Source organism: Triticum aestivum, chromosome 5B, assembly GCF_018294505.1.
Source record: "Triticum aestivum cultivar Chinese Spring chromosome 5B, IWGSC CS RefSeq v2.1, whole genome shotgun sequence".
Taxonomy (NCBI): domain Eukaryota; kingdom Viridiplantae; phylum Streptophyta; class Magnoliopsida; order Poales; family Poaceae; genus Triticum; species Triticum aestivum.
Window position 1 is genome coordinate 418,693,214 of NC_057807.1, and position 23,782 is coordinate 418,716,995.

At 46.3% G+C, this 23,782-nt stretch overlaps 1 protein-coding gene across 3 annotated transcripts; it reads left to right on the forward strand.

Moving 5' to 3' along the window:
- The first annotated feature begins 1,629 nt into the window (after positions 1 to 1,629).
- On the forward strand, positions 1,630 to 7,288 carry LOC123112189 (uncharacterized). Of its 3 annotated transcripts, XR_006455266.1 has the most exons (9): positions 1,631 to 2,057; positions 2,484 to 2,568; positions 2,669 to 2,782; positions 2,861 to 3,673; positions 3,995 to 4,349; positions 4,587 to 4,668; positions 5,281 to 5,509; positions 6,680 to 6,738; positions 6,827 to 7,288. XR_006455266.1 is itself a non-coding variant. In XM_044533121.1 (8 exons), exons 1-7 carry the CDS (start codon positions 1,866 to 1,868, stop codon positions 5,485 to 5,487), a joined length of 1,848 nt encoding a protein of 615 aa, XP_044389056.1. In that variant the 5' UTR covers positions 1,630 to 1,865; the 3' UTR covers positions 5,488 to 5,509; positions 6,115 to 6,529. The 3 variants fall into 3 exon arrangements, 2 of the variants coding, with proteins under 2 accessions (XP_044389056.1, XP_044389055.1); XM_044533121.1 differs by lacking the exons at positions 6,680 to 6,738; positions 6,827 to 7,288 and adding an exon at positions 6,115 to 6,529 and having other exon boundaries at positions 1,630 to 2,057; XM_044533120.1 differs by having other exon boundaries at positions 1,634 to 2,057; positions 6,680 to 7,288.
- The last annotated feature ends 16,494 nt before the right edge of the window (positions 7,289 to 23,782 follow it).

A 23,782-nucleotide genomic window follows, 5' to 3' on the forward strand; every position in this document is an offset into this window, starting at 1 on the left:
TATAAACACACATCAGCGACAAAACTAAAAACCAGTTCACGGAATTTCCAAAAAACTTTTGTTCCTTCTACTGGTTTTTTCGGGTTTTCTTCACTGTCTTTTTCTGTTCTTTCGTTTTCTTTATTTTTTCTTTTCATTTTAAGTTAAAATATTGTTAAGAATTTTCAATAAAAATCTTGTTTGTCAAAATTTGTTCATGTTTTTGAAATAGTGTTCACATTGCCAAATTTTTGTTCACAATTTCGAAAAATGTTCCTGATTTCACATTTTTTCTTACAACTCAAAAAGATGTTCAAACTTCCAAATTTTGTTCCATTTTCAAAAATTTGTTCTCAATTTGCAAAATGTTTGTAATTTCGAAATTTGTTCATCGCTTCAAAAAATGTTCTTGGAGTTTTGTTCATGTTCTGAAAAATGTTCAAAATTTATAATTTTGTTCACATTTTCAAAAATTGTTCGCATTGTTAAAAATTGTTCTAAATTTCCAAAGAAAATCATGTATAAAAATTTCTTGGAGTTTCAAATTTTTGTTCGCATTTTCAAAAAAATGTTCTCACTTTTAAATTTTGTTTGTGTTCTGAAAAAAGTTTACAATTGTAGATTTTGTTCATTTTTTCTAAAAAATGTTCTGAATTTATAAATTTGTTCGTTTTTTCGAAATTTTCTGTTACAAATTTGTCCGTAATTTTGAAAAATGTTCGCGTTTGCAATTTTTGGATTTTCTATCAAACATTAAGTCTAATCGATGTCATTGTTGTTTCTTATACACTCCCGCTGCAAGTTTAGCAGTAAAACTAGTTTGGCGCAGTGGCTAGCATAGCGTGCGCTAGTCCACGAAGTCGTCCGTTCGAATCCCATACCTGCGTATTACTTTTCTCGCATTTTTTCATCTCGCGAATGGCCAAATGGGCCGGCCCAGTTTCGGCACGCCAGTGCGAAACGCCGACATTTCGGCGCAATTAGCGTCACATAGGAGCTCTCCTTTGGTACACCTTAGGAACGTTCCTGCCACCAAACGATGCACACATGACACATCGCACACCCCCAAGCTCTGTGCTACGTTCAGCGAACCGTGGCGACACAGCAGTAGCACGGCACGTGGCCACAGCCGCTGGTACACTGCTACCGTGCTCCACGCCTTCAACCACCTGCCGGCGCTCCCATCCAGCGGACCCATGCAACCTGAACCCCCATTGTTCCACCGCAGTAGATCTACATGCTCCATGGTTAGCCCAATGCGCTGAAACTGCGCGCCCTGCAGCAGAGAGGTCGCCGTCGTTCCAGCTGCGGCCACCGTGGCGCGGGGTCAGCCGGGACCCCGCCCCCGCCTGCATCACGCCTGGACTTTCACTCCTCGACCTGGACGCCGTCGGATGCATGCCATTGCCATTGTTTCACAGCGACCGACCGACTGTTAGATAGTCGTCACGAGACAGCCATGCTGGGGTAAACCTGGTACGGAGACGGGCGGCGACGGCACGAGAGGTGAGGTGGGTGGAGTTGGTGAGGTGAGGTTCCCTGCGCCGCGGGGCAGAAGAAACAACAAGGACGACACCGACATGGACGGGGGCGCCGATCGGGGGCAAACTAGTCGATAAAACTGTCCGTTGATTTCAGCGCCGCGCACGTTCTTGAGCTCTCGGCTCACGTTGCCTCGCCTCGCGGCCTCGAGATGCCGGACGTACACCCACGTCCCAATCCACTCCGCCTCGCCGCCTGACACGTCTATTAAAATGCCAGGACTTCTCACTCTTCCATACCCGCCACTTTTAATGGCCACCGCCGATTGAGTGGGAGAGCACAGCAAACTCACTGACGAGGCAGGCGGCAGGTGGGATTCTTGCTTTCTTGTTTTTGAGACAAAAATGCGCGGCGCCGGTGATTGCGAGCTGGAGCTCCGGGGCGTAATGGGGGAGGAGGAGGGGGTTGCGTCGGCGTCGGCGTCGGCGTCGGAGAGGGCAATGCGGCGGCGGAGGGGGCGGCGTCGGTGGGGAAGAGCCGAGGCGGGCGACAGCTACTCGACGAGCAGCGGCAGCGGCTCCTTCGGCTGCGACTCGGTTGGTCTTCGCCCCCCTCCTCCATTGCTACCACCTTCCTTGGGCGTCTCTGTCGATTTCATTTGGATTAATATTCGCACATAGAATCTCTTACTGCCACGAGCGGTGGCATGGGCATGGCGCCATGCCGATCTAGCCAGATAGCACCATGGCCTGTCGCAGGTGACCACAGGAGCCTTTCCAGAAAGTGGATGGTAAAACCCAGAAATGACATGATTAGTGAGTGAATCTAGCGATCTAACGACAAAGCTGGAGGGCCCGAGGCTTGAGGATAGGCACCATCATCGCCATCTTGATTCTTGCAGCATCGCCCTCGCTAGCAAGCGAAAAAGGAGCGGAGGGGGGGCACCACCCACCCTGGGATTCTCTCCAGTCTCCAGCTTTGCAAGATTAACTTTTTAATCGGTGCTTGATGGTTGGCTGCAGCCTTTGGCCGGATTCGTGCGCGCGGATGGCGACATGGACACAGATCTGGAGACAGACGGGCTGGCCGCCACTTCATCCTCCAGTGGTGAGCACACAGCTCACACCTTGTATTCTTACCAGCGTTCTTGCTGCTCCGCTGGAGCTCCACTTTACAGCCCTTTTAAGCGAGTTTGCGCTCCCTGAAGCCTCTGCAGCGTTCACGGAGCCGCACGACGACGAGGAGGAGGCGCAGTGTGGGGTGAAGGGAGAGTGGCAAGAACCGGCCAAGAGTCCGGCGGGCGGCGCCACTGCCATCCGAGGTACGAGATTTCGAAGTTTGCGACGTACTAGGTGGTGTGAGGTTTCCCAATCTTGTATGCTTGTGTGCTGTTCGACAGAATGCCAGAGCCAGCGACGGTGCCGGACAGAGGCTGCTTACCTGCACGGTAGGAAGGGGCTGAAGCAGCGGCCAGCCTCGCTCGACTTCGGCAGCGCCGGGTTCAACAGCGGGACTCCGTTTTCTCCGGGCTTTGTGGTTGGAGGTGCCGGGTTTGTAAGCAAGGGACTTGTGTCATCGCAGATAAGCTCCGGCGTGTTCCCTAGCCCCGGCACGCCGAGCTACCCGCGGCGGCACCGGCCGTCGGCCTTGGGGTACCAAAAGGGGTGGAGCTCGGAGAGAGTGCCCCTTCCTTCCAAAGGTAATAATACTAGGAGGTACCCAGGCAGCAGCATGGCATTCCCTCTCAATAACAGGAGGACATTGCCCTCAAAATGGGAGGATGCGGAGAGGTGGATCTTCAGTCCCAAGTCAAACTCCGGCGATGCACGTGAGAAGACCGCCACATTGCCCCATGCTCGGCGGCCAAAGGCCAAAAGCGGTCCTCTTGGGCCTCCTGGAAGACTTGGTGGACAGTATTCATCTGTATCTTCATCCGTGTCTTTGTTTGACAGTGGGAGAGTTGGGCATTTAGCAGCAAACTCACCTTTCTTGGCTGGAGTACTGATACCTGAACATTATGGTGGGGCGAAAAGTAATGTTGGGAGGTATACGAGTGGAACAGCTGGTACCGAATTCGGTATTGGCATAGTTGGCAGGTCTTCTCTAGCAGATATCGGGTCTCCTGCTACCCAATCTACCACGGTGCGCCGACGACTAGATACTGCAGTCGAGTCATCTGCGTCATTGCCTAGCACCCAAGAATCTGTACAAGGTATTAAGAAATTGCTACCCGTCATATTTAGCCTATTGCTTAGTGTGGAATTATGGGTCTACAAAGTATAAACGTGTAGAGGATAACACTCTGTTTGGGGTTTGCGGTTGTCTCTCTGGTTGCTAAAGCATTGTTAAATTGTGAAACTCCTCATGAGTTGCACTACAAACATTAGTTTTTGGCATTTGGTATCTTGGTAATTGATTTTATCATAGCACTTCTAAGCTGAATAACACCAGAAATTGATCTTACGTTTTTACTGTACTTAATGAAAATTAAGTAAATCTTCAGCTGATGCTTCTTTGTTTGGTTTCATATCAGATGAAGAGGCTGAGTTCGTAGAAGATTCAGCCCCCATTATCACCCCTATAACTTCAAGGAAGGATACCGCGACTCAAACTAGTCCAGATCTAAGTAGGTCTTCTTCGCCCAGTGCCAGGCCTTCATTTGTTCGCTCATTCTCAATGCAACAAGCCAAAGAGAGGGAGAGCTGTTTCTCTGATCTTGAGATCAGGGATGTGCAGATGGATGAGCGAGTGAGTCTTACCAGATGGTCCAAGAAACATGTAACACAAGGCTCTAACAAGAATTCTACAAATATGTTAGAGTGGAATAAAAAGACGGTGGACTCTAAATCTTCTTCCTGGGAATCATCTGAAACGAAATGCACATTAAAGTAAGGGACTGTTATGATAAATGCTGCTTTTTGTTCAGGCATACCTCTGCTATTTTAAACCACTTTCGTGCAGTAATACTTGTAGCTTAACTTCTGAAAAAGGGAAAAATGCATAACATGACCTGCTTATCTCGTATGATGTGCAAATATCGAATTTTTTTACGGTTGCTAAAACTCTGCAAAGTAAATTTATTCGATGAAATCATGAAATACTGATAACTCTACCATTGTTAAAAGGGTTGAGAGAGAAGAAGCAAAACTTACTGCTTGGGAGAATCTTCAAAAAGCGAAAGCTGAGGCTGCAATTCAGAAGCTAGTGGTATGTGCTTCAGACTATTTCTAACTTTTTTTTTATGTAAGCAGTAAGACCCCTGCTAATATTTTACTAGTCCATAAATATTATAGTAGCAACGGACCAAAGGATCCAAATAGTGAACTAAGCAAGTCTAGCTACAGAAAAAGAAAAAATCTGACTAGTCTTAGGATTGGCATCGTCTTCCTCCATCAAAATAAGCATGTGAGAACATTTTCCAAACGAACAACTGCTTAGTGCAAGCATCCAATCCATTAGACAGGACATCAGTCATATTCTTGGGCTGGGCGCTCTTAATTCCAGCCATTCTTTGTCAGACAGTCTTTTTCCAGCTATATTTATTTGCAGGAACCATATCAAAACATACATCTCCAGCTGCCCAAGTATAATTTTTTGGCCTACCTCGTTTTAGAAGAAAAAAACTGGGACCCGTATGAACTGTAGCATGTCTACCTGTAACTGTTGTCTCATGTCATTAGTTAAGAGTATATTTATATCTGTATGTGCTCATAATGGAATTGATGCTTGCATTATTTACTGTATGATGGTTCATTGTTTTGGTATTCTCTATTGCCGTCTAGTTGACTTTCTATTGTCTCCATACTTTCATTATATCAGATGAAACTCGAGAAGAAACGATCATTTTCTCTGGACAGAATTTTGAACACCCTCAGGTCTGCTCAAAGAAAAGCACAAGGGATGCGTGATGCAGCGACAGCAAGCCAAGATGAACATCTTTGCAGGAAGGCCAAAAAGACATCACATGTTACGAAGAATGGCCAGATCAGATCTCTGAGTGGCTGTTTCACCTGCCATGCTTTCTAGTATCATGCAATCCCACTACTGAGTAAGTTGCATACTGATGCCTGCTGTACGTGGGGTCTCCGTTGATGAATATTCTAGTGATTTAGATGCCCATTTTTAGTAAAGCCAGTAGCATCTATACTACGCTCTTTCTGTCACATCAGGAAGAATAATATAAACCGTGAAATTGCCAATGTTCACTTTTCAGTATTATCCTTGAAAGTTAGTTTTGTTTAATTACAAGCTCAAAACCCATGCGTTGCAACGGGGGCAACTTTATTCTAGTGGTTCAACGTAGGAAAATTTTGATTGGGTTGAGAATGATATATATTGTGGGAAGGGAATCCATAGACAAAGGTAAGGAAAGATATGATGTGATTGACATTGTGTACGTACAACTACGGGATTTCTTTCCCTGGAAACGAGGAGGTGGGAGTTGGTTTGGAAAAAAAAATAATGCGGGTTATCGCGTGGTTTGAAAAAAAAATCGGTGGGAGGGGTGGAAGTGATGGAAGCGAAAGCAACAAACTCCCCTTTAATAGTAGAGATATGCCACAATGATGTTCGCAGTTCAAAATTATGTCACCTAATTTAGTGTGTCGATAGCTCTTATGTTCACACATAAAACATAATCCCTCAATTTTCCAGGAAGCCCCATGGCAGTGTCACCGCGGCAGGGAGGGCCTGCGACAGGGGGAGCTGGGGTTGGTTGGGGAGGAGGGTGGTTGGCGGTGCCGGGGTGGCCACCGTCGGTGGGGGCTGGTGGTCGCAGGAGTGGGAGCGGGGCGGCATTTTTTCAAATGTGACACAGCGCATAAAGAAGAAATGATTTGACTGTGTTGATCCTTTAAGAACAACATTATTTAGAAATGATTTGAGGCAGGTTGAGTTAGCATTGTAGCATTGGAACTTCATGCAACATGTTCCATACATGTACTGTTTCCTACTACATCTTATCTCCATATGCTTTTGAGGAAAAATGCCTCAGATGCTGGCATATATAAGCCCCCATATTTCTGATGGCCTGCGCGTGCTTAGCCAACCCAACTTGTTTCACTTCTGATTTTATCTCCCCTTTCTGCCACTTCATCTTCCTTATTCACAGTAGAATTAGGACCCCCCCCCCCCCCCCCAACTTTTTTGTGCTGTATATATCAAGCACCACACATGCCATGCTTTAGCTCTTGACATTAGGACTTGTTTTTATCTTCAGGGATCTGGTGCTTCAGGCCCTTGAGCAGGGAGGCCCGAGTGAAGTTCAGACAGAGACTCGTGAGTGCAGAAAATTCAGACAATCCTCAATTTCTTACCCCCGTCGCATTTTGAGAAGAATATGCTGCTGCTGCTGCGGCTTGAGCAGGGACCATGCGTGCGCTGGCTGTCACCATATGGATCTGCTCATATGCACAATCTGCCAAGGGGACAAGAGAAAAAGGAGCCACCGAGGAAAGGAGCGATGGTGCCTCCGCGTCATCACATGTGCCTGCCTGCCTGCTTCTCATGCTTGACACCACACCCAGCAGGCCAGCAGCTAGCACAATGGTAAAGGCCTCCTTTATCGTTGGCCATTGCTGGCCCTGTGGTTGTAGGCCGTTGCTACCTAGGAGCAATTTGGCCCTTGCTAGGCTGCTGCCAGCCACGGCGTGCCTGTGCTTCAGGCCGGCCTTGTACGAGTAGGAGGTTTGCTTCAGGTGTAGCCCAGCTGGGTGTGATTGGATGTGCCATTTCTTTTCTTTTTTATTGCTGCAATCGTTGCTGCCCTCGTGTCTTGCTTTCAGCGATAGCAGGTTGCCTGCTTCAAATGCCGTTTTTGCCGGGAGAAGCATTTTTTAGTGTGTTCATTTTTTGTGTTCGCGCTCAATGTTTCGTGCGCCGGCGGCCTCGTGGGCGAGGTCAGAAGATCGCTGGGATCTTCGACGGGAGATGCTTCCTCAGGAGGAAAAAAAAAGGGGAACTAGATAAGGTGGACGCCGTCATGTCTGCAGCTTTCCGACGTTCAGATAGAAAGCAAGCGTTGAGATAGAAAGTGTCCTACGACTACGAGTGAGGTACTTTCATGACTTGACTCTCCTGCACCCTCGCCCAAGGCCGAAAGCAACACAGTGCACGTCCAAACAAAACTGGCTACTTTTTGTCTCACAAGTTACCACAATGATGTCACGTAGTACAAACAAAACTGATCGTACAAATCACAAGATGTTAAATCATGGCGTGACACTTTCTTATTACAGCAATTCTAGCGGACCCACTACGTTGTCAAACACAATTTACTTTCAGAGGTTATCTTTTTTTTTTTGCGGGGGAACACTTTCAGAGGTTATCAGTGGCAGGGACATGGTGCCAGCAGCGGTCCTGCCCCCTTAATATCATAAATTTGCTATCAGAATTCTGATGAACAATACAAAATTAGATATTTTTTACTTCTAAGCATCTACTCCCTCTGTTCCAAAATAAGTGTCTCCACTTTGTACTAAGGTTGATGAGACACTTATTTTGGAACGGAGGGAGTACTTTTTTACAAAGCTTGCCCCCCCCCCCCCCCACCCACCCAAATCCAAATTTTCTGCCTCCGCCACTGGAGGTTATGCATATCATTTTACTTGCGAGGTGCCAGAAAGAAAAGAAATATTCAAGTGTTTTGGTAGTTTCTGGCTGCTTACGAAGTATATGTTGAGTAAGAAGGCAATTTTTTGACAAATTTAATCTATAGATAAATCACCAGCATGGCATTGATTGAATTGACGACATACTGACTCTGATCTAAACATGCACGTACTAAGCAAACAGTAGACAAATCTACACATATTTCTAGTACCGCTAATACGAAAAAAACAGGAGCGTGATAAATGTGTTATACCCTCCAGCGGGCCAGGCAGAAGCCGCGGCGTCGTTGACAGCAACAACGGCATCCTTGGCGGCCTTCTTGTCGGCCTCGATCTTCTCGGTGGCGGCACGTTCGATGTCGGTGGACATGGTGATGAGGAAGACGACGCGGTCGTAGAGGAAGTAGTGGATGGGAGGCGAGCAGTCGCGTAGTTGCTTCCCAAAAGCCTATTCGCCTCTCTCCCGTACAGGAACCGGAGAGACGGGGTTTCGGAGACCTGCTCTCCCGTCGATCGTGTATGCGGCAGACGGGATGGAGTCACCGAGGTTCGCGTGGGAGCAGATGTGATCTGTTCGTGGCGGCTAGGGTTAGGAGACACCACACACTTATATAGGCGCAACCGCGTGGAGAGACGTGGGCTCGACCCACGTCCGAGCCCGTGACAACCCACGATCTGACGTCTCAGATCGTGGCCCAGCTGTCAGAAACTAACAAAAATAAGCGCGTAGGTGTGAACTCGGCTCGGCTCATTCCCGCAACCCGCGGCGCGGCGCGCTGCGTCGTGACGAGGCGTGGCGTGGTGAGGTGGGCGACGGAGGAGGAGTGCGCGAGGGCCTCTTCTCTTCTCAAGCTCCAATAGCATGTAGAAGAAAAACTCTTATAAGGAAGTCCAACTCCTCTTCCACTTTTGGGGTGGGACTAAACTTCCCACTACACCTAGTGCCAAATAAACCCACATGGGCCCTTAGAGATTTTCAGAAATTACTATATGGGCCTAAAGCCTATCCCAAATTTCAGCAGTCCCCCACCAGATCTCGAGGGCCCATTGTGTCCTCTGTTCCAATTACTGTTTCGATATACCAGTGTTTCAGTGAAGACCTGTTAAGGTTGAACTTCACCTAGAGCAAGTAGCTACACTCCTTCACAACTGAACAATGGACTAAGCCTTGAATTGTCAGTTTGGCGTAAAGAAACTTCACCACATGTCTTACTAGTACTAGGCTACCGAAGGCTGACCCCCTGGGTGGAGCATCACACTCCTGGCCTATTCACGAGCTTACTAGAGATCACCCCAATCTCATAGACTGTGACCAGCAGTTGGGCTCACATAGGTGTGTTCCTCCAAAGATCGCTCTGTAGGATAGCATCTTACTTACATAAGCTTTGGAACAAATTAAGACATTAGTCATCCTACCATACAATATCGAAAGTATTGCATCTCCAACGGAGTGGGTTAGTGTAGTTACTCTTCTCAGTTCACCACTGGCTTGTTTTCCCAGGTCCTACTTCATGGGATCTCCGATCACATAGGTTGGGTTACCACCATGGCAACTCATGTGGGTCTCATACCCATCTCCCTCGATGCACTATCTATCACACAACACGTGATAGCCTTTTTGTAAAGGGATCTGCCAGATTCTTAGCCGTATGGACATACTCCAACTCTATCACTCCGAAGTTTCTTAATTTTCTGACAGCTTTTAATTCTTATGTGTTTGTTGGACTTCATGTTGTCCTTTGAACTCTTCTTCCTAGTGATGACAGTCTGATTGTCATAGTTCATAAGGATAGCCGGAACCGGTTTATCAACCAATGTCAAGTCCATCAAAAGATCTCGAAGCCATCCTGCTTCAACACCAGATGTGTCTAATGCTGTTAATTCTCCTTCCATTGTCGATCTTGTTAAGATCGTTTGCTTGCAAGACTTCCAGGAAACAATGCCACCTCCAAGAGTAAACATATACCCAGTTGTGACCTTCATCTCATCAGCATCAGAGATCCAATTCACATCACTATATCCTTCAAGTGCCGACGGGTATCTGGTGTAGTGAAGTGCATAGTTCACCGTACCTTTTAGATAGCGTATAACTCTTTCAACAACATGCCAATGTACATCACCCGGTTTGGAAACAAACCAGCTCAGTTTGCTCACAGCAAACGTGATGTCAGGCCTCGTTGCGCTCGCTAGGTACATCAGTGAACCAATAATTTGAGAGTATCTCAATTGATCTTTAGTCGTGCCTTCAAACTTTTGAATTAACACGCTAGGATCATATGGTGTTTGAGATGGTGTGCAGTCCAAATATCCAACTCAACACCTTCTCAATATAATGGGATTGCAGAAGTGTGGTCCCACCCTCATTATCTCTCAGTAGCTTGATGTTCAAGATAACCTCAGCCACACCAAGGTTCTTCATCTCAAAGTTCTGAGATAGAAATGACTTGACCTCCTCAATGACTTCGAGGTTGGTTCCGAATATCAGTATGTCATCAACATACAAGCACAGTATAACTCCTTCGCCCGCGCCATGGCGATAGTATACACATTTGTCAGCTTCATTAACAACGAAGCCAATAGATGTCAGAGTTGTATTAAACTTATCATGCCATTGCTTAGGTGCTTGCTTTAGGCCATATAAAGATTTCAGCAACATACACACCTTTCTTTCCTGACCATCTATCACAAAGCCATCCGGCTGTTGCATGTAGATTTCCTCGTTTAGCTCTTCATTCAGAAAAGTCATCTTAACATCCATCTGGTGGACGAGAAGACCATGCGAGGCCGCCAACGAGAGCAATACTCGAATGTGGTCAGTCTGGCCACAGGTGAATAAGTATCGAAGAAATCTTCCTCTTCTTTCTGGTCATAGCCCTTGGCCACAAGTCTATTCTTGTACTTTTCAATCGTACCATCGGGCCTAAGCTTCTTTTTGAACACCCACTTACATCCCAATGGTTTGCAACCATAGGGACGCTCAGTGATCTCCCATGTCCCATTAGCCATGATGGAGTCCATCTCGCTGCGGACCGCATCCTTTCAGTAGTTAGCTTTTGGAGAGGCATACGCTTTTGAAATAGAAGTGTGAGTATCATTCACGAGGTACACGAAGAAATCATCACCAAAGGTCTTTGTAGTCCTTTGTCTCTTGCCCCTACCAAGAGTTCCCTCGTCATCCTCCTTAGAATTTTCATCATGTGTTTGTTCATAATATTCCATAGGAATGGCAGGCTTAGGAGCCTCCTCAGATCCCTGTCTAGAAGTGCTTTGCATCTCTCTCATAGGAAAAATATCCTCGAAGAACGTAGCATCCTTAGACTCCATAATTGTACCGATCTTCTGGTCAGGTACCTCATATACTACTACTAGAATCTATAGCCAACGCTATTCTTAGCATAGCGCAAATTAACACAGTCCATAGTCTTGGGTCCAAGCTTACGCTTTTTGGGGATTGGCACATTGACTTTCGCCAAACAGCCCCAAGTACGCAAGTACGAGAGTGTTGTCCTTCTCTTCGCCCATTTCTCATAGGGAGTGATCTCATTATCTTTTGTCAGAACTTTATTTAGGACATGACATGCCATCAATATAGCCTCCCCCACCATGCCTTGGATAAACCCGATGTATTTAACATGGCGTTAACCAAATCACTTAGAGTACGGTTTTTCCGCTCGGCAACCCCGTTTGACTGGGGTGAATAGGGAGGCAACCTCTCATGAATAATGCCATGTTCCGCATAAAATAAATCAAACTCACTCGAGAAGTACTCTCCACCACGATCTGACCAGACTCATTTAATTTTCTTTTCAAGTTGATTCTCAACTTCTGCCTTATAGATTTTAAAGTAGTGTAGAGCCTCATCTTTAGTATTTAACAGATACACATAGACATATCTAATGGAATCATCTACCAATGTCATGAAGTATTTCTTTCCACCTTTAGTCAATACACCATTCATCTCACAAAGATCAGAATGTATGAGTTCTAATGGTGCCAAGTGTCTCTCCTCTGCAGTCTTGTGAGGCTTGCGAGGTTGCTTAGCTTGCACACACGAAAGGCACTTAGAACCTTTAGCTAAAGTGAAACTCGGGATTAAATCCAACTTAGCTAGCCGCGTCATAACACTGAAACTAATGTGACAAGGACGTGAATGCCAAACTTCAGATTTATTAACACTCGAATGAATATGGTTCACGACTTTATTACAAAAATTTGCGAGGGAAAGGCGGAAAATCCCTCCACTCTCATAACCTTTTCCAACAAATATTCCATATTTAGTAACAACTAATTTATTATACTCGAAAACCAACTTAAACCCTTCTCTACATAGAAGGGAGCCACTAACGAGCTTCTTCTTGATGGCGGGGACATGTGCACGTTCTTCAGCCGCACGATTCTTCTTGAAGTAAAATTCAAATCAACCGTGCCAACACCATGAACAGAAGCACTCACGTCATTCCCCATCAATACGGACCCGTGACCCGTGACATGGTAAGAAGAGAACAACGAAATTTCAGCACACACATGAACACCTGCACCCGTGTCCACCCACCAATCGGCGGGCTAAAACATTGAAAAAACAGTAAATAAATTACTGTACCCAAATGCACCATTCTCATTGTTGCCCACAATCATGTTGACAGACTTGAAGTCATGTCCTGACTTCTTAAACTTGTTTGGGCACTTGTTGGCCCAATGTTCAACCGAACCACAAGTAAAGCAGCCCTCATCCTTCTTGTTCTTCTTGAAGGTCTTCTTACCCTTCTTCTTAAAGTCGGTATTATGTTGGACATCGTTGTTTTCCTTGGACTTGTGGAAGTTGATGTTCCTCTGGTTCACCATGTTGGCGACAGAAGTCCCTTCGGTCCCTTTTCCATGCGAGTCCTTTGCCCTCGAATTCTGCTCAACACTCAGATGACCAATGACATCCTCCACAGAGAATTCACGCCTCTGATGTTTTAGAGTGGTGGCAAAGTTCCTCCAGGAATTAGGGAGCTTAGCGATTATGCAGCCCGCGACAAACTTGCCCGGTAAATCACGCTTAAGAAGCTCAAGCTCCTTAACAATGCATATTATCTGAGCCTGCTCCAATATAGGACGGTTTTCAACCATCTTGTAATTGTGGAACTGCTCTATAATATACATCTCGCTCCCAGCATCGGTGGCCCCGAACTTAGATTCGAGCGCCTCCCACAAGTCCTTGGCGACATGCACATATAAACATGCGTCGACCAATTTATCTCCGATCACACTAAGAACTGCTCCGAGAAACACAAGGTGGCCTCCCTGAACGCCTTCTCCTATTCAGGAGCGATCGTTCCCGTGGAGACACCGGTGACCCAGAACACGTTCATAGCCGTGAGCCATAAAGTGGTCTTAGTCTGCCAACGCTTAAAATATGTACCGGTAAACTTATCTGGTTTCAGTGTTGCGGCAAAGCCACTTGCCAAAAATTCCTACACATAATAGGTTTTTGGATTATTGAGTAAATAGACAATTTTTCGACAAATTTAATCCATAGATAAATCACTAGCATGACATTGACTGAATTGACGACATACTGACTCTGATCTAAACATGCACATACTAAGCAAACAGTAGACAAATCTACAAATACTGCTAGTACGAAAATAAACAGGAGGGAGGAAGAGTGCACGAGGGCCTCTTCTCTTCTCAAGCTCCAATAGCATGTAGAAGAGAAACCCTTATAAGGAGGTCCAACTCCTCTTCCACTTCCAGGGTGGGACTAAACTTCCCACTACACCTAGTGCCAAATAAACCCACATGGGCCCTTAGAGATTTTCAGAAATTGCTATATGGGCCTAAAGCCTGTCCCAAATTTCAGCAGTATAGGTGTTCTACACATTGGCGTCTTTGTTCTCTTCTTGATCAAATGATAAATATATAAATATCAAGATAATCTTTGCAACGTCACAATGTCAAGAACTAGTCAAGAAATCGTAGATGCACACAACCAAAACAACACGATGAATAAGAATTAAAAACAACCAAAATAGCCACGAATAAGGATTAAAAACAACCAAAATAGCCACAGGAGGAAGCGCCCAACGGTGGGATGCAAAGGTGTACACCTATAGCCGCCGCCGACAAAAGAAGGACCCCGTTCGTCGCCATCACCGACACACCGCATAGACTTTGCCTGGCGGCGCCCTCTGGCGGCAGCGAAGCTGGAGAAGGCTGGTGGCAGCACCACCTGGGTCACTGCCCGAGTCACAATTAGGTGAGGCTGTAATTTCCACGGGAGTCGTTCGCTAAGACCCTGGTTGATTTGATTAGGTGTTCTTTGTATCTCGCAAAATTATTTCTGCGAGTTTATAATCATTAAACCTTGGCTTGGATGAATTATTGAAAGAGGATTGTTTAACTGTAGTAAGAGCAAGAAAAATTGAGCGCGCACATGGTTGCAGGATATGTTCTCCACCATATGAAATGCTATCTGTTTTCCTTTATCCAACTGTAGCTAGGGTCCTTCTCCTTTCAAGAATGAATTTTTCATGTTAGTCACTTCTTGGAAAATTTTGTACATTCACAATGCCGGACGATTGTGTGGTTTGGATCTGGTCCAGAAGAACTCCTAGACATCGCCAGTCATGATTATAATTTTTGAGTGTTGAGTAATATAAGTATTATCCCGCAAAAAAAATGAATGAATTTTCTAACTTACAAGATTTTCACCATGAGAACAACATGTAAGCCAAAATGTCCACAACATGCTCAATGCTTTCTGATAAACAGTAAAAAATAAAAAAACACAATAGTCAGAAAGTTCTGTTTTTAGGTAAACTTTGACAAATGTTTTGCGTGCTTGCAGAAATTTGTCGTAAAATGACAATCGTGGAAGTTGTGGCAAAAAAAATCATTCCTCCAAAAATGCTATAGTCACACAAAAACATTCCATGCTGAAATTTGTCATGCACACAAACATATTTACTCAGAGGTTTACTAAATCAGCGGAAATTAATATCGATCGAAAAGAGTACCAAAGTTTGACAAAAAGAATCTAGAATATTTCATTTTTTATTTGTTTGGATTTTGCTGTTCATCTCGAGCTCATTTGAGCTCGGGAGCGGCCTTTTTAGGGTCGTTGCTTCATGCGTCCGTCCCGCGTAAAACGAACTGTTTTTTTTCTTATAAACATCATCCTCCTTTATTCAATTGTCACAAGGGTTGTGTCGTTTACAATCAAAAGTATCACCTCAACAAGAGGTGATTCTAACCAAATACTAGGAGGGGAGAAACTAGCTATTCTAGCCAATTCATGTGCCGCGTAAAACCAACTGGTTTTGTATTGCCAGTTTGCTCTTTTTCCTAGTATTATATACCCAGGTGGTTGGCGTAGTGGATCATTCTGAAAGGGTACGCCGCACACGATCGAACACCTTTCCACACGCTTAGACTTTGGATGTTATAATTTACAATATCTTGTGGGGCCTTTGCTTGCTTGGATAAGACACTTTGACATAACTAATTTGTTGTCGTGCGTGCCCTCTCCACGTGATGGACTGACAGATGATGTTGGTGTCGTCTTGTATTCTTTTTCTTCACTCCAGCACTAATCATCCGAACCAACTCCCAACTGAGAGCTTGATCTACTTAAAGCTTATCTAATTCATCACCCCATTGTTAATCAAGCATAGTCTAGAGACTAGAGTGCTTGGTTCCCCTGTTAGAGACAAAGAAGAAAGAAAGAAAGAAAGATAAGACTTCTATAGAAAAACTTCCTTCACATTTTTTCAATGGAATATCATGTTCGTAAGAATTTTCGAGAAACCGCATGGTATGACCTATGTCGGTCTACTTGGCCTCGAAAGACAATTGGCTCGGTCCTTGAGCAAGCCACAGAGAGACTACGTACTGACTCATTTTCAGTTTGTTTTGTGTCCGTTGTCACACTGAGTTAGGATTTTTTTTTCTCACTTCCGTCTAAGAGCAACTCCAACGGCACGCCCCATTTCTTCCGGCGCCGTCCGTTTGGGTCGGCGCAGACACAAAAGGCGGCCCAACGCACCGCGGACGCGCGTCCGCTTTTCGTCCGCGGGCGACCCATTTCTGACCTAATTTTGAGCCGGATTTGCGTCGGCGCAGACAGGCGACGGATGCGCGCACGCTCGTCCTCTCCTCCCCCGGGCCCGCTGGTCTGTGTCACATTGCCCTCCCCCACCCAACAGCAACTCTCGCTCTCCTCCTTCGTCGCCGACGCCGTTTGCCGGCGACTCTGCCAGCTGTCGGGGCCTCCACATCCGCCCAGCTACACCGTCCGCTCCCACATCGCCCACCATCGCCGTCTTTGCCACCGGGGAGCCGACCGCTTCCCACCCCCTGCACCCCCACCACGCAGCCGCCCCCGACCAAGAAGCCGCCTCACTGCTCGTCGGAGGCCGGCACGCTCGTCGGACACCGGCAGGGCAGCTAGCTGGTCCGTGCGCGCCGCGACTCACTTCGCCGGCCGTCTCCTTCGCCGACGCGCGCAAGCTATTCGACAGTTTGCCAAGGTACAAAAATGGACTCCGTCGATGAGTTCTTTTTTCACAATTTTTTTTGCGACTCCGATGATGAGAATGAGATATTGGCTGCCGTGTTGGTCCATCACCACCTCAATAGCCAACAGCCATTGTTTTGTGGCTCCATTCCGGACCACCTTTCGGCTTTGAATCGCAACCGAGAGAGCGGGCATTTCCTTCTTTGGCAGGACTACTTTGATACAACAAACTCGTTGTTCAAACATCAGAAATTCCGCCGCCGTTTTCGTATGAATAGACATCTTTTCAACCATATTAGAGAGGGGGTGGTCGGCTATGATGACTATTTCGAGTGCAAAGAGGATGCCGTTGGCAAGATTGGTTTTTCCTCTTATCAGAAATGCACCGCGGCCATCCGAATGCTTGTACGATTTTATTTTGAAGTATGCAATCATGCAAAAAAATAGGGGGGCCAGGCAGCCACGCCGGCACATATGGGTCGGCGCGTTGGGCGCCCTGCCGACCCATATCTAAAACAGGGCGGACGCCGGATGGGCGGCCGACCCAAACGGACAAAAAACGGACGAATCGCCGTCCGTTTGGGTCGCCCCATTGGAGTTGCTCTAAGTCACTAGTCCAAGTTATTTTTCACTATTACCAGCCTAAGAATAAATTGGGATGTGCGTTTTGGGACACGCAATGGGAGGTTTAAAGATTACTTTAGCTGGTGCTCTTCATTTAGCTAGCCAAAGATACAAGAATATATTGGCATCACTCCGATATAGTCAGGGGGCCCACATACGGCATATCAATGCGATGTGAGAGGAGGCTTTGAGAGCAGGCAACAATAGAGGCGAAACGCTTATCTTCAGGCTTCAGCCGGCGTCCGCCGCCTCCGCATCCGTTGGATTGACTCTTGATTAGATGGTCGAGAGAAACCCCCTTCATGTCTACGTTTTCTGCAACCGAGCTTTTGTTTGAAAAGAGAGTTTACAACTGGCCTGGCTTTATGCAACAACGGAGACTTGTGCGGCTGGGAGGGCGATGGCGGCAGGAATCTCATTGGATCCGACGAGGATGGCGCCCGGGCAGAAGGCGGGGATGTCCGGGAGTGGCAGGGCCGGAGACTCATTGGCTAGAGTGAGGGCGATGACGCCGAGGATTCCAGCCAAATCTCGCCGGATCCTACGAGGATGACACGCGGGCAGGAGGTGGGGACATCCGGGAGCGTCGGGGGCTTGTCTCGGCGAGGTCTGGTGGGGTTGACGGCGAGCTTCACAGCTCCGGTGCTCGCTGCCGGTGGAGACGGGCGGCGCCGATCCTCCCTCACCACCATCCGACGGAGCTCGTGGCGAACGGTGGTGGTGCTCTTTCTTTTTTGCAACTTCCTCTTTGTTGCAAGAAATATGTTTCTGTAACACCAATCATGTTGCAAAACTTTCTCCTGTAACATCAGGTGAAAGTGAATGCAAAGAAAATCTGCAACATTACCACAGTTGCAAAGTTTTCTGCAACAACATCTTCGTTGCAAAAATAATTCTGCAACAATACCTTCGTTGCAAAAGTTTTCTACAACATGACTTGTGATGCAAAGATTCCTGCAACAACAACTTTGTTGCAATGTTGAAAAACGCCGTTCTACCCCGTGATAGCCTCACATCGAACGGCTGGCGAGGCGGCGGATCTCCGGCCGACGTGTAGCACACCCCATAATAGAGTGCTGCTAAAACTAAAAGGTCAATAAACATAGATTTTTAATTCTTGGAGTGCAAAGGGAAAAGACAAAAGCATCTCATCGATGGTGTGATTTAGCACCTCGATCCTGTGAATGGACATCACATCCCTCTTGCTACTACTACGGAGCATCACGTATCTTTTGGCCTTTTCCTTCTAAGATTCACGGTGTGACGGTCCTTTTGCTCGATCGAACAGGACCATCATCCTTCGTCCCACGTGCATAGATGGGGTCTATTACCTTACCATCGCTAGAGTGAGCGCTTCGACGTTGTGATGGTTTGATTGGGAAATCGCATGGGCATGAGCTGGACGCTCCATGATTTTCTTCGGAATAGGGCCCGGTAGATTAGGAGGAGGTTGTCATTCCATGGAACCACCGTGACACCAGCAGCAACTGCGTCATCCATCCAGTGCAATAACGCGTCTTGTCCTAGCGCCTCACTGTTGAGACTTCGTATGGTATTTTCCGAGGACGGTATGGGGATGGTGACAAGTCATTTGCAAGAGAAATGTTGTATCTCACTCACTATCTTCACTGATTATCAGCTCGGTTGGATTTTCAGATTGGTAGATTAATAAGTTTGGTGAGAACCACTTATGTGGCGTGACTGTACCTGAGGAACATACTCATTTTGCCAACTAAAGTTAAGCCATGTATGAGCGATTGGTCGGCGTGGTATCACCGTCAACCATCCATGCATCAGAACGATTATTCATTAAGTTGCTTACATCGCATGTTATGTGAGATGATAAATTGAAATAAGGACCATTTTAACAAAGGAGTCAATTCTTGATATATGAAACATATATGTGAAATTGCAGGTTAGGGCATCTCCAACCACGACCCATCCGAACCGACACGTTCGAACATTTTCTTGTCATCCAACACGATGCCGCAAACGTCCGTGTCCACGTGTCTGAATTCCCGCAAACGGATGCAAAGCTAGGGGTGGTCCGCGGGAGTCCGGGCCTCCATCACGTAGGACTCCGACAACTCCGGGCCACCCAAACCCCCACCCGGAGCCCGCGTATTTGGCCACATTCGCCCGTTTCTATGCCAAAGCACACGCATTCCCACCCTCTCCAACCGATCATCGCCGCCGTGCGCCAACATTCCCGCCCCTTTTGCCATCGGCCACCGTATGATTCCGTTCGTACTGTTGCCGGAGCCGGAGAAGGAGGATCTATCGATGGTGGTCGCCTGGATGATCAACTAAGTGAACCACAACGCGCGCCGCCGCATCCAAAGGGGCAAGGATGTAACACCCAAGATGCGGTCCTAGTCCCAAGAAAGACTTTGCAATCTTCGCGGGGGCTAGAAGCACATTTTGGTCGCCCAACATATGATTTCATAACATACACGCAATGTCATATGCCGGTGAACAGGATGGACATCACAACAAATACGGATAAAAGAGATGAGATAAATACGAGTGACAATGGGGCAAACATATCTCAATACATAAATATTTCACCAATCAGAGGTCAACAAGACCCAACATTACATCATTCATGGCAGCGGAAGAAACACGTGTTCGAGTACGAACAAGAACCAAGGTTGCCTAAGAGGCGGGAACAATAAGCAAAATGTCTACCCTGCAGTTCCAGACTGCCAACCGGGATCCCAATCTAGTGAACACCATTATCGCAACCGAGAGTCACGTATTATCTACCACTATCTCCATCATAGTGAGCCTGGTAATTGAGGACATCATCTGAACCTACACCTGTCTCATCGACACCTGCGTCTGGAGTTGTTGTGGTATTTGTGAGCCTTTGGACTCTGGGAAGTACATTACCAAGGGTACTAAGACTAACATCACTTATGGGTAGATATCGTTAAGTGTGGAGGTTACAACAAGCAACTAAGCAATATAAACCAACTATCCTATGTATACTAGAATAAGATGAGATCAAGCTATGCAAAGGGGGTTGCAACTAGCTGATCAAGAAGTGGTAGTGAACACCTACCCACAAATCATTCATAACCTCACCGTGTCCCCTTCTTGCTTGCATACCCACAAGAAGATACAACCACGATTCATAACCTCATTGTGTCCCCTTCTTGCTTGCATACCCACAAGAAGATACAACCATGGTACGCACACGGTTGTGCAAGTTTTATTCATTAGTTGAAGTTGTCTACGTCTAACATTACAAATTTCCAAGTCACCCGTAAATGTTGACACAACTTTTTGAAAGATTTTAACCCTACAAAGCTGCATCCAACTTTCCATTATAATTCCCGCATGCATACCCCATTCCTCCAAGTTCAGGACCCATGAGAACCACCATGTAAACACGATACATTCCTAGAGTTCGGAAGTAACAATTTCCTCTAGCTAATGTCAATCTAATCCAGAGAACCTCTCGGTGGGTCGTCATCTAGATAAGAGCCGAACGCATCTCTAGATCCGGTCCCAGCCAGATCGGCTCAGGCCACGTCTAGCCAAATCTGGTACCCCGTAGTGGCCCCGCAGGCTGCCACTGATGAGGATACAGACCTGGGGTAGGGTCATAGGCCTGACCTATACGTCCTACCCAAGGTCCCTACCATAGAGAATAAGAAGTCCAAAAGACAACAAGAGACCCCCAATCAAAGATGTCGAGTGCAATCCACTCGACAATCATGTCACTCGGGAGTCCTCCTACCTATTTTCACTCGACCACCCAAGGAATCACTCGGCCAACCGAAGACCCAGAGTCACTCAACATTGTAACGGGCAGGCGTTCCTCCGTAGTCTTTAAGGTCATTAATAGCATTAAGGCTGGCATTACCTGTAACGCCCCTACTTTATGTACATTAAGCCCCTTGTAATGGAGGATGGCTGGGTCCTGGCGCACTCTATATAAGCCACCCCCCTCCTCTGGGACAAGGGTTCGCACCCCCTGTAATACCACACACATAATCCAATCGACCGCCTCCGGGCACCGAGACGTAGGGCTGTTACTTCCTCCGAGAAGGGCCTGAACTCGTAAACTTCGTGTGTACACCTTCACCATAGCTGAGATCTTGCCTCTCCATACCTACCCCCCTTTCTACTGCTAGTCTTAGAACCACTACAGTTGGCGCCCACCATGGGGCAGGTGTCTTAGCGACTTATTGGTGAAGTTACAAAAATTTTCCGACCATCATCATGGTTTCCGGTGGAGGATTGGCTGAGGGCCGTGAGATCCGTCTCGGCGCGCTCGTTTTCGTCACCGACGACTCCGCTTGGCTTCAGGAAGCTCCCCTTGACATCGAGTGATACGTCTCCAACGTATCTATAATTTTTGATTGTTCCATGCTATTATATTACCTGTTTTGGATGTTTATGAGCTTTATTTTACACATTTATATCATTTTTGGGACTAACCTACTAACCGGAGGCCCAGCCCGTATTGCTGTTTTTTTTTGCCTATTTCAGTATTTCGAAGAAAAGGAATATCAAACGGAGTCCAAACGGAATGAAACCTTCGGGAGCGTGATTTTTGGAACGAACATGATCCAGAGGACTTGGAGTGCAAGTCAAGAAGCAGCCGAAGCTTCCACGAGATAGGAGGGCACCCCCCCTATAGGGCGCGCCCCCTGTCTCGTGGGCCCCTCGGGCATCCACCGACGTACTTCTTCCTCCCATATAAGCCTACGTACCCCGAAAACATCCAGAGAGCAGCCAAAGAAATATTTCCGCCACCGTAACCTTCTGTATCCGCGAGATCCCATCTTGGAGCCGTCGTGGGTGTTCTGCCGGAGGGGGATTCCACCACGGAGGGCTTCTACATCAACACCATAGCCCTTCTGATGAGTTGTGAGTAGTTTATCACAGACCTACGAGTCCATAGTTATTAGCTAGATGGCTTCTTCTCTCTTTTTGGATCTCAATACAATGTTCTCCCCCTCTCTTGTGGAGATCTATTCGATGTAATCTCTTTTTGCGGTGTGTTTGTCGAGATCCGATGAATTGTGGGTTTATGATCCGATTTATCTATGGATAATAATTGAATCTTCTCTGAATTCATCTATATGATTGAGTTATCTTTGCAAGTCTCTTCGAATTATCGGTTTGGTTTGGCCTACTAGATTGATCTTTCTTGCCATGGGAGAAGTGCTTAGCTCTGGGTTCAATCTGGCGGTGTTTTTACCCAGTGACAGAAAGGGTTGCAAGACACGTATTGTATTGTTGCCATCGAGGATAAAAAGATGGGGTTTATATCATATTGCTTGAGTTTATCCCTCTACATCATGTCATCTTGCTTAATGCGTTACTCTGTTCTTATGAACTTAATACTCTAGATGCATGCTAGATAGCGGTCGATGTGTGGAGTAATAGTAGTAGATGCAGGCAGGAGTCGGTCTACTTGTTGCGGACGTGATGCCTATATACATGATTATGCCTAGATAACGTCATAATTATTCGCTTTTCTATCAATTGCTCGACTATAATTTGTTCACCCACCGTAATACTTATGCTTTCGAGAGAAGCCACTAGTGAACCTATGGCCCCCGGGTCTATCTCTTATCATATTTTTTTCCAATCTACTTTTATTTGCATCTTTATTTTCTGCATCTATATTATAAAATACCAAAAATATATTTATCTTATCATATTATCTCTATCAGATCTCACTTTCGCAAGTGGCCGTGAAGGGATTGACAACCCCTTTATCACGTTGGTTGCGAGTTCTTTGTTTGTTTGTGTAGGTTTGTGGGACTTGTTGAGGAGCCTCCTACTGGATTGATACCTTGGTTCTCAAAAACTGAGGGAAATACTTACGCTACTGTGCTGCGCCACCCTTTCCTCTTCAAGGAAAACCAACGCAAGCTCAAGACGTAGCAAGAAGGATTTCTGGCGCCGTTGCCGGGGAGGTCTTCGCTCAATTCAAGACATACCAAGTACCCATCACAAACTCATCTCCCTCGCATTTACATTATTTTCCATTTGCCTCTCGTTTTCCTCTCCCCCACTTCACCCTTGCGGTTTTATTTGCCCTCTCTTTCCCAATCTTCTTCTCCTCTTCTTTCGCTTGCCTTTTTCCGTTTGCTCGTGTGTTGGATTGTTTACCTCGTCGTTATGGCTAGTCCTCCTATCCTCTTTATTACTCCCGAACATTAAATCCTCAATTTCAAACAAAGGGGGGGGGGGAGAAAATTTAAAAGATGCTTGGCATAGAATTTGCAATGCTCAAAATAGATCTATTAGGAAGCTTTCTACTTCCGTTCTTCTCCGCAATTTTTATGTAGGCATCACTCCTTGGAATAGATGTGTTCTTGATACTGTTGCCGGAGGTGATTTCTTGAGTAGCCATACGTTTGATGCTTATAATGCTATGTTAGATTTGTTTGGCCCACCACCTCTTTTGGTTAATGGAACTGTTTTAACTTTAGAACACGTTATGCAATGGCTTGATATTATTGAAAATAAAATTGCCACTATTGAGTCAATTGAAAATTTGGATAAAAAGATTCATAATCATATCACCCAATATGGATCTAGGGTTGGAGTTACTTTGAAAAAT

What these genes read in the sequence shown, in the direction of transcription:
- LOC123112189 (XM_044533121.1), top strand. Translation starts at nt 1,866, where the DNA reads ATGCGCGGCGCCGGTGATTGCGAGCTGGAGCTCCGGGGCGTAATGGGG. An exon ending in GCTCCTTCGGCTGCGACTCG is followed by an intron (nt 2,058 to 2,483) that starts GTTGGTCTTCGC and finishes GGTTGGCTGCAG; the next exon opens with CCTTTGGCCGGATTCGTGCG. An exon ending in CTGCAATTCAGAAGCTAGTG is followed by an intron (nt 4,669 to 5,280) that starts GTATGTGCTTCA and finishes TCATTATATCAG; the next exon opens with ATGAAACTCGAGAAGAAACG.